Here is a 9415-nt window from a genome sequence, read left to right as displayed (position 1 = left end):
ACTCTGAAAAAAGAAATTGAAGAGGATATAAGAAAATAGAAAGATATCCCCTACTCCTGGGTAGGAAGAATCAACATAGTGAAAATGGCCATACTACCAAAACTGCTATATACATTCAATGCAATGCCAATTGAAATTCTAACACTATATTTCACAGAACTAGAAAAAAGAATCCAAAAATTCATTTGGAACCATAAGAGACCTAGAATAGCAAAAGCCATCCTAGGCAACAGACATGGCAGCGGGTATAACAATTCCCAATTTGAAATTATACTACAAAGCCACTGTGATAAAAACAGCATGGTACTGGCAAAGAAATAGGCCTGAGGATCAGTGGAACAGACTGGAAGACACAAAAACAAATCCAGATGTACCCAGCTACCTCCTTTGACAAAGGAGCTGACCATCCTCAGTGGAGGAAAGATAGTCTCTTTAATAAATGGTGTTGGAAAAACTGGATTTCAACCTGCCACAGATTAAAACTGGACCCTTATCTTTCACCATGCACTAAATTTAAATCCAAGTGGATTAAAGATCTAAATATTAAAACAGAAACACTAAACTTGCTGGAAGGTAAGTTAGGCAGAACTCTCGAAGACATTGGCATAGGAAAAGACTTTATGAACAAATCCTCAGTAGCATGGGAATTAGCAGATAGAATCAACAACTGGGATCTCATCTTATTAAAAATCTTCTGTACTGCAAAAGAAACTATCAGCAGAACTAAAAGATAACCTACAATGTGGGAAAAAATTTTTACCAGCTGCTCCTCAGACAAAGGACTATTATCTAGAATATATAAAGAACTCAAAACAATCAGCCCTCCCCAAATATAGAGACCCAATTCAAAAATAGGCATCCGAAATAAATTTTTTTTTTTTTTTTGGTGTGGAGGCTTGAACTCAGGGCCTCCCACATGCTAAGCACTGTCTCTTTCACTTATCTACACCTCCAGCCCCTTAAGAGCTCTCTTTACTATCAGCTCACTCTCCCCCTTTAAATTGGCTCCCAGCTGTTTCATCTCCCCCTTCGCATCTATGGTTAGACAACCAAGCAACTTAAATCAGTTTACTGCAATTTTACCTTATTTGCAATTCTGCCAGTTGTCCTAGGCCCCAGTGAGACAACTCAGCAGCTGGGAAGGGTGCTGTTTTTGCTTTGGGCGGTGTAAGCCTTACAGTTAGTCTAGCTCTTCTGAAACTGGCTCTTGCTCACTGTAAAAACCCAGAAGATGAAGCATAGGCTGTTGCTGCCTTTTCCTTTTAATTTCTTGGCCATCTGGAAACTCAAACTGCCTTTGTGCCTGAGCACTTCACTCTCACATATTCTGATTTCCCAAAGCCCTGGTGCCCCTTAGTTCAAGTCTATGAGTTCCTAGTCTTCTTGATGCCTGTAACCTCTGTGCCTGCATACTGCTAGATTCTACAGTGTAGACTTCACTGCTTAATTTCTCATACTTTTAAGTAACCCATAACATCTGCTTCTGCTTTTTGACAACTTTGCATTATTTGACAATTTTGGGTTCCATTAAATTTACATTTTTGGGTGTATGCACACAAGATTCGCAGATACCACTAAGCAGTAAAATTCAGCTGGATGTTTCCCAAACTTGCCTAAAAATCATATGGAATATTTGTTAACATACTTCCAAGCCCAGCCAAATGGAAAGGCCTCACAATCTGGATATATTGTCTGGGTAAACAAACATTCCAGGTGATTCTTAGAACCAGGCACATTTGAAAACAGTGAGTCCTTAACCTGCATCCTCTGAGAACTTCAAGGACATTGGGAATTTCAACTGGGACATAAGCTTGGAGTCCAGTTAGAACCAGAATGTCTCCCAAAATTCAGCCTGAATAAAAGGTGAGGCCTTTAGAAGATGATTCAATCATGAGGATAGACCCTGCATGGACAGGATTGGGAACCCTTATATAAGAGGCTTGAGAGTGAGTTTGTTCTCTCCTGTCACGAGAGCACATCTCTTTTTGGCCATGTCCCTTTCTGCCATGTGAGAATGAAGGAACAAGGGTACCATCTTGGAGGGAGAGAGCAGGTCTTCATCAGACAGTGAAACTTCTGGCACCTAAATCTTAGACTTCTAGCCTCCACAACTATAAGTAAATTTCTGTTCCTTATAAATTACCCAGGCTTAGGTATTTTGTTATAGCAATAAGAATGGACTAAGACATCTATAGGTAGTGCAGGGTTTATAGAAGCAATCAAATGCTGATTCACCTATTAAGTTGGAATACTGAAAGTTCTTTACAGCTGGAGGACAAAGAAAAAGAAACTTATGGTCTGCATACCATCTCTACACCAGGGATGGTTTCAAACATGAAAAATAAGAATTCATGTGTATAGATTCTGTTCCAAATCCACTTCAGCTGGAATCATATAGTTCTTCAAAAAGTGTAATGGAATTTAGAAGAATTTAGATCCTCTAAGGACTGAATCCTTTGGATATATGCTAAAATGATTGAGAGTATGCATCTTTTATTAGGTTTTTTTAAATGTTAAAAAAAATCAGGGGCTGGGGATGTAGAAAACTCAATTAGCATGTGCAAGGCCCTTGGTTTAATACCCCCAGCACACATACAGAGCTTTAAAAAGTAAGACAATAAATGGTATAGAGAAAATAATTCAGTACAAATTTTTTTAGTTCCAAAATGGTAAAGTAATATAGAATAAGAAAATTATTTTATTCAATACAAATTATTTCAGTTCCATTCATAATTACAGTACAAAAAATTTCCTTCTCATTGGGATTTTATGTTTTATGTAGTCAGACTCAAGAAAAAAGTTAAACTTTAAAACCTATACATATATTATTTTATATGAACCACATAAGATAATCTCAGAAACCATTCCCAAGGCTGGGAACATAGCTTAGTAGTAGAGTGCTTGCCTCACATGTATGAGGTACAAGGTTTGATTCCCTAACACTTAAAAAAAAAAAATCTCCGAAGATCCTCAATCTCTCTATTCTTTTCTGTATTAAAAATTGCCCTTTTAGATATTTAGAAGCTCCATAGGTGGTGGCTTTAATGGAATTTTTCCCAGAGTAAATTTCTTGGACTGAAATTGTTCCAGTTCTTCTGCTGTTAGTTGATCCTTGGGTGTGAATAACACATTATCTGTTGTAATGAGGACACTGGAGACTGGGAGAGAGGTAGATGTGCTGCCACCTCCAAAGACGTCATTAGATGGCTTAGAAATAGCAGTGAGAGAATGTGAGCCAGAACTACCAAAACCAGCCACAGAACTGCCACTTCCAAAGGCTGGGGCCGCTGGAGATCCAAAAGGGCCTGCTGACACGGAAGTTGGAAATCCTGAAAGTCCGGGTGATCCCAAAGTGGAAGCTGAAGTGCTTTTAAATGAAAATGACGCAGCAGAAGTGATTTCAGGTTTCCCAAATCCAAAATTTGGAGTGGAAGTAGAACTGGCAGAATTAGTAGAGGGTACAGCTCCAAATGCTGGAGGCGCCCCAAACACAGAAGGGCTTCCAGCAGGGGCAGTGAAAATTCTACCGTTTGTTTTAAAACTAAAATTTTGAGTACTAGCACTGCTGTTATTATTCACTGGAAAACCTTAAACAAACAGAAAAAAAATCTATTATAATCAGAAAATTTAGCCCCATTACCCCTCTTTTTCTTATTTCTTCCACGTTTGGACATTTTTGGAAGAAACTTTTTGGAAAAGAAAAATGAAAATGAGCGGTTAGGATAAACTCACTAAATTCTATTCTCTTGTCATTTCTGGTACTTGTGATTTATCTTTACCCAAGAGAAATCTCAGGGACTAGTGGTCTTTCAATTTTGGTTGGCCCCCTATCTCACCAGAACTGGCACTTAACATCAGAAGCGATAAGAAAATTACCAAAGGTTCTGCTACCATAGTTTTGTAGTCCCATGAAACTCTTGAGAAAACATTCATAAAACATATTCTAAAATTCAAGCCACAGCTCTCTCAAAGAATATGCCCATTCTGGCCTGACTTTCACACTTGATAACCTAAGTTCTGAGGCTCTATAATGACAGTGGTATTTGCAAGGGTGATTCAGGCTTTGTAATTTGAAATGTACAAAATCCTACTCTTCTGAACTAGTGAAGCCCTGTGTTACTTTATCTCTTACCTGGTGACCCAAATGTTCCTGCTTGTCCACTTCCAAATCCAAATGTACGTGCTGTATGATTTGCTTCATCCTTTAACTCAGCGAGCTTTGAAAAAAAGTTTGCAAATAGTAAAGTACTTGATGAATAATTCTCAAGTACTTTTTCTATATGCTTCACAGGCATATTTATACTTTTTAAAATGTGTATTTGTAATTGTGAATTCATATGTTTAACATGGGAAAATGCCTATAATATGATGTTGAAAAGAGAGAATATAGAAAATATATCAACTAATATGAATATTCATAGAATTAGTTATTAGTGATTGTTTTTCACTGAGGATTATGGATGATTTTCATTCTATTTGTGCTTTTTAAATACTTTCAAATTTTCAGTAATAAGCATGTATTACAATCAGAAAAAAAATTTTATTTTTAAATTTTTTGAGACAGGGTCTCACTATGTAGTTCAGGCTGCCTTTGAATTCACTATGTAGCCCAGGCTGGCTTCAAACTCAAAGGGATCCTCCTACCTCAGTTTCTCAGTGCTGGGATTACATGTATGCTCAGAAAATATTTTTAACAATATATTTCAGTGTCTACATTGTAAGATTTGACCTACATTCATCAAGAAAGAACATTTAGAAGATATCCACTATAATGCTTGAACTAAAGTGGATTCACTATTACATTATTAAGAACTTACTACTAAAATTCATTACACATTTCCTATTCCCTAAATGTATTTTATGTTCTTTTATCTCTACTGAAATTTTAATCCCCCTTTCAAGGAACTTGTCACTGACTCCTTCCCTCTAAGACTTTGCTAATGAAATCAGATATAATTTCTCTTTTTTTTTTTTTGGTACTGGGGATCGAACTTGGGACCTACACTTGTGAGGCAGGTGCCAGAACCACTGAGCTAAATCTCCAGCTTGTTTTTGTTTTTTGAGACAAAGTCTCGCTATTATACTTAAGGCTGGCTTTGAACTCACTACGTAGCCTGGGCTGGCTTCAAACTTGTGGCGATCCTGCTGTGAGTGCTGGGATTACAGTTATGTGCCACCACACCTGGCTTTTCATTAATTCTTCACAGAATTTTTGCTTTGCTTTCCAAATCCAAAGTGAAATATCCTTTGCAAAAGAGTAATAGATAAAACACTTCCTTGAAGAAAACATTCCAATACTCACCAAAGCTACTTTAGTTGAGGTATTTAGTTTTTTCAGTTCATTTATTCTATTCCTCCATTGGTTTACAAGCTGTTGGACAGAATTTAGCTGAAGAGAGAAGCCAGAAAAAAATGATTTAATAACAAATATTTAAATTAGTTTCATCAATAACAATTTCACATATTTGCCAAAAAAAAGTTTATATAACAGCTTTATGCCCCATCTCTTAATGACCTGTTTGTTTGCCAAATAAATTCTCACTCTGGTCACTTCTCCCTGTTCACCAGCTCCATTTTTTGGTGTGTGTGTGTGTGTGTGTGTGTATGACTGGGGATTGAACTCAGGACCTTTGTACTGAGCTACATCCCAAACTTTTTAAAATTTTTCTATTTTGAGAGAGGGTCTTACAAAGTTGCCCAAGCTGGGTTTGAAATTTCAATCCTTCTCCCTGAGTCTCCTAGAGTGCTGGGATTATAGCTGTGCGTCACCACTCCTGGCTCACCAACTCCTTGGATCAACTGGTTAATCACAAATACCTGGCAGCACAGTTATTTGTATTTAGATAGAAAAGTTACTATGTGAACTAGTTGAAATGTAGGATCATGACTATAGACAACAGAAAAATACTACTATTTCCTTTGGGTACCCACTTTATTCTATTCTATCAACTACTGACGCAATTTATTCAGATTTTTCTTTTCTCTCTTTGTTTTCTTTTCTTTTTTGCGGGGGGGATATATGACATGTGAGGATGTTAATCTGTATGAAAAACTGCTCCCCTCCCCTTGGCATTCACTCTGGGATCTGCACCTAAAAGATGCTTGGTAAACATCTGTTAAATGCTGAAAAGGTTTGCTATCTGGGACTGACTCCTGAGAAATTTGTAGTAAAAATAATATTTCTAATTACTACAGCAAAATATATTATCATCATTTTAGGTAACCAACTATCAAAGAAAGTAATTTAAAAAAAAGAAAGAAAGAAAAAGCCTTTAAAAAAAATTACAGTCATCAACTTTGCCAAAACACAACAAGCCACTGCAAATACAGAAAACAGCAATTGGGAGCCAATTTGTTATTGAGGTAGATGGATAGGAAAAAAACTTACATAACTCTGTAAGTTATTGCTGGTTAAGAGGTTATGGTATTCAAGCCTCAACTCCTCTGGTGAAATATCTGTAAAACCTGAAGTGAGGAATCAATTGGAATTTTAAAATTAATACCAAAATTTTGATAGTAAAGCTAGAGGAGCTAGACAAGAAAACATATTGGTATTGATTATCAGAAAAATTTTATAATCATGAGAAAAAATTCAAAGCCTACACTATTTAATGTCTAATAAAGTATAAAATTAGAATGAATTATTTGAACTTCTGTGTAAGAATTTTCTAAAAATAAGTGGAGTGGGATAAATAAAAGAAAAAGAAAGATCTGGCTACTTATCCATTCAAACTTCAGTCTTAAAAATAGTCTATTAGAGTCTATAATAAACAAATAGTTAACCATGGAAACCATAATTGTAACACATATGGTAGGAGAACAGCTAATGTCCTTAACATATAAATAACACTTATAAATCAATAAAAAAGTTAATATAAACAAATACAAAGAAGAAGCAATTCACAAATAATTTAAATAGCTACTGAATAAATGAAATTAAATTTTAAAATGCAACAAACTAGAGAAAAAAATGCTTTACTTAATAGAGTGGCAAAAATTAAAAATATTTATTGTTATTCAATAAATAAAATGGATATTATCCTAAATTGCTGGTGAATTAGAATGATGCAACTTTTCTGAGAGAAAAATTGTCAATAAGCATCATAAGCATCATAAGCATCTACAATGTGCATGTTCTCTGACTTGCAGTACAATTTCTGTAATTTAACTTCTGGAAATAATTATATATGTAAACAAAGGTTATTATGTATAAGGATGTTCATTGCAGTATTTCTAGTAATAGTAATAAAACAAAAAAGTACAATAGTGGGCTGAGGGTATAGCTCAGTGGTACAGTGCTTGCCCAGCATGCAACAAGTCCTAGGTTCTATCTGTAGTACCAAAAAAAAAAAGTAGAATACCAAACGTGATTATAAACCTAATTTTATATATATACACACACATATATATGTACATATATTAAATACACACATAAATACTTTTTGTGTGTAAGTTTTACAGGAAATACTAAAATATTTCAGCTATTACCTGAAACATCAGATACATTTAATTTACATGAATTTAATTTACATATTTTGTACCTTCAATGTTTTCTATAGCAACTGTAACTTTTATAATTGGAAAAAATGTATTAAAAGGAAAAAATGTTCAAGATATTTTCTACAGAGAACCCAGATGTTAACTCCAAGAACATCTACACCACTTGAAAAAATCCTAGGAATCAATGGATTTCTCTCTTTCTCTACATCTACTATATCAGCATCCTATCAATTCACGCTCCAAAACAGAACTCAAATTTGACTAATTCTGTTTCTACTGCTAGTAAGTATAATCCAGTCAACAGCAGTCATTTTCTATCTTGTCCTCCTGCCTTTACTTTTGCCCCAGCTCCCAATAGACTTCTCCCACCCAGTGCAATTAGACTATACATCGCCGATCCCTTGCTACCTCTTTGCTTTCTCCCATTAATCTTCCTTGTTTATTCTCCTTCAGTAATTTAGACCTAGCTAGTACCCAAATGTGCCAATGTTGTTTCCACCTTAGGGCATTTGCACTGGGTATCACACTGCCAAGCAATGTTCTTCCCAAATCAGTCATAGCGTAAGTGACACCTTCTCTTCATTCAGGGCTCATCCCCAGCATTGCCTCTCTAGAATGAATGACGGAGGACTCTATCTAAAGGAGCACTATTCCTCTAGTCACTCTCTATTCCTACCAGTCATTCTCAACCAGGGTTCCTCATGTGAACCAAAGAACAAAGAAAACAGTTTGAGTATGTTTTGCATGGGTGGTACAAAAGGAGTATCATTCTAGCTGCGTAGGAAAGTTAATTCATTATAACGGATGGTTAAGGAGAGCAGTACTCAAAACATTTTGGTGTCAGAACACATTTACATTTTAATGAAGGACTCCCAAAAGCTTTTGTTTATGTGGGTTACCTATATTGATAATTACTACATTTGAAAAATGAAAACTGAGAAATTCAGAAAATATTTACAAATTAATTTAAAATAAGAAATCAGAGGCTGGGGATATAGCTCAGTGGTAAATCATCTGCCCAGAATGTGCAAGGCTTTGGGTTTGATCCAGCACAGCAAGCAAGACAAGATAAGACAGGTCACACACAAAAAAATCTCAACTGATGGGCTGGGCATTTAACTCAGTGGTGTTGCCGCCTGCCTCGCAAGCGCAAGGTCCTGAGTTTGATACCCGGTACCAAAAAAAAAAAGACAAAAAATCCCAACTGAATATCCACATACATTTATTTTAATGAGATGAAAAGCACTGTTTAATGTCTGTAAATCTTTAACGTTTGGTTTAGTAAGAGACTGCTAGATTCATATATTTATATTTCTGCATCAATATCTTGAATATAGTTTGAACATGTTGAAGTATATGAAAAAAATCTGTACTCACACAGATATGTCATTGGAAAAAGAAGACATCAAAGGCCTTTTTCAGATAACTATGGACAATATTCTTTGACATTACAGCAAAACTACAGTTTTTTAACTATAAAGTGGAGTCAAAAGCTAATGTGCACCTGGGTGTGGTGGCACATGTCTGTAACCTCAGCTATTTGGAGGCTGAGGCAGAAGGATAGCAAGTTTGAGTCTGGGTGCCTAAACTTATATAGCTCAGCACTCCCTAGGGAGGTTCAATTTCCAGTACAAAAAACAACAAAACACTAAGGAGATTTTTAAGATATTATATTAAAATCCATGGGAACTGGTTTATGTTGTACTTAAAATGGATTTTCAGCCATGTGTAATTTTGTAGCACCAAACATTGGTCATTTGGAAAATAATGGTTCAGTGAGTTAATGCAGAACTTCCAAATGTTGGCAAATGTCACTATATAAAAAAATTCTTATTTGTTAATGTTATCCATCTCATTAGAAGAAATTTTGAGTATTGAGAAGCCATCATGTTCACAGTGACAGTTGTTTTTCATA

At 35.6% G+C, this 9415-nt stretch overlaps 1 protein-coding gene across 1 annotated transcript in view; it reads right to left on the bottom strand.

Annotated features, from left to right (window-relative positions):
* Positions 1–866: 866 nt before the first annotated feature.
* Positions 867–9415, bottom strand: part of Nup42 (nucleoporin 42) — a 29436-nt gene continuing 20887 nt past the window's right edge. The window contains exons 4-7 of the mRNA XM_010641114.1: positions 6389–6465; positions 5303–5389; positions 4133–4217; positions 867–3587 (exon numbers count right to left, since the gene is read on the bottom strand). Of these exons, the coding sequence (XP_010639416.1) occupies positions 3010–3587; positions 4133–4217; positions 5303–5389; positions 6389–6465 (827 nt within the window). The 3' untranslated portion in view covers positions 867–3009. The remainder of the gene's footprint in view (positions 3588–4132; positions 4218–5302; positions 5390–6388; positions 6466–9415) is intronic.

The sequence above is a fragment of the Fukomys damarensis genome, unplaced genomic scaffold (assembly GCF_012274545.1).
Source record: "Fukomys damarensis isolate Sample0158 unplaced genomic scaffold, DMR_v1.0_HiC HiC_scaffold_4, whole genome shotgun sequence".
Classification (NCBI taxonomy): Eukaryota; Metazoa; Chordata; class Mammalia; order Rodentia; family Bathyergidae; genus Fukomys; species Fukomys damarensis.
Note: the sequence above shows the minus strand (reverse complement) of the source record. Positions and strands in the feature narration are given on the sequence as shown.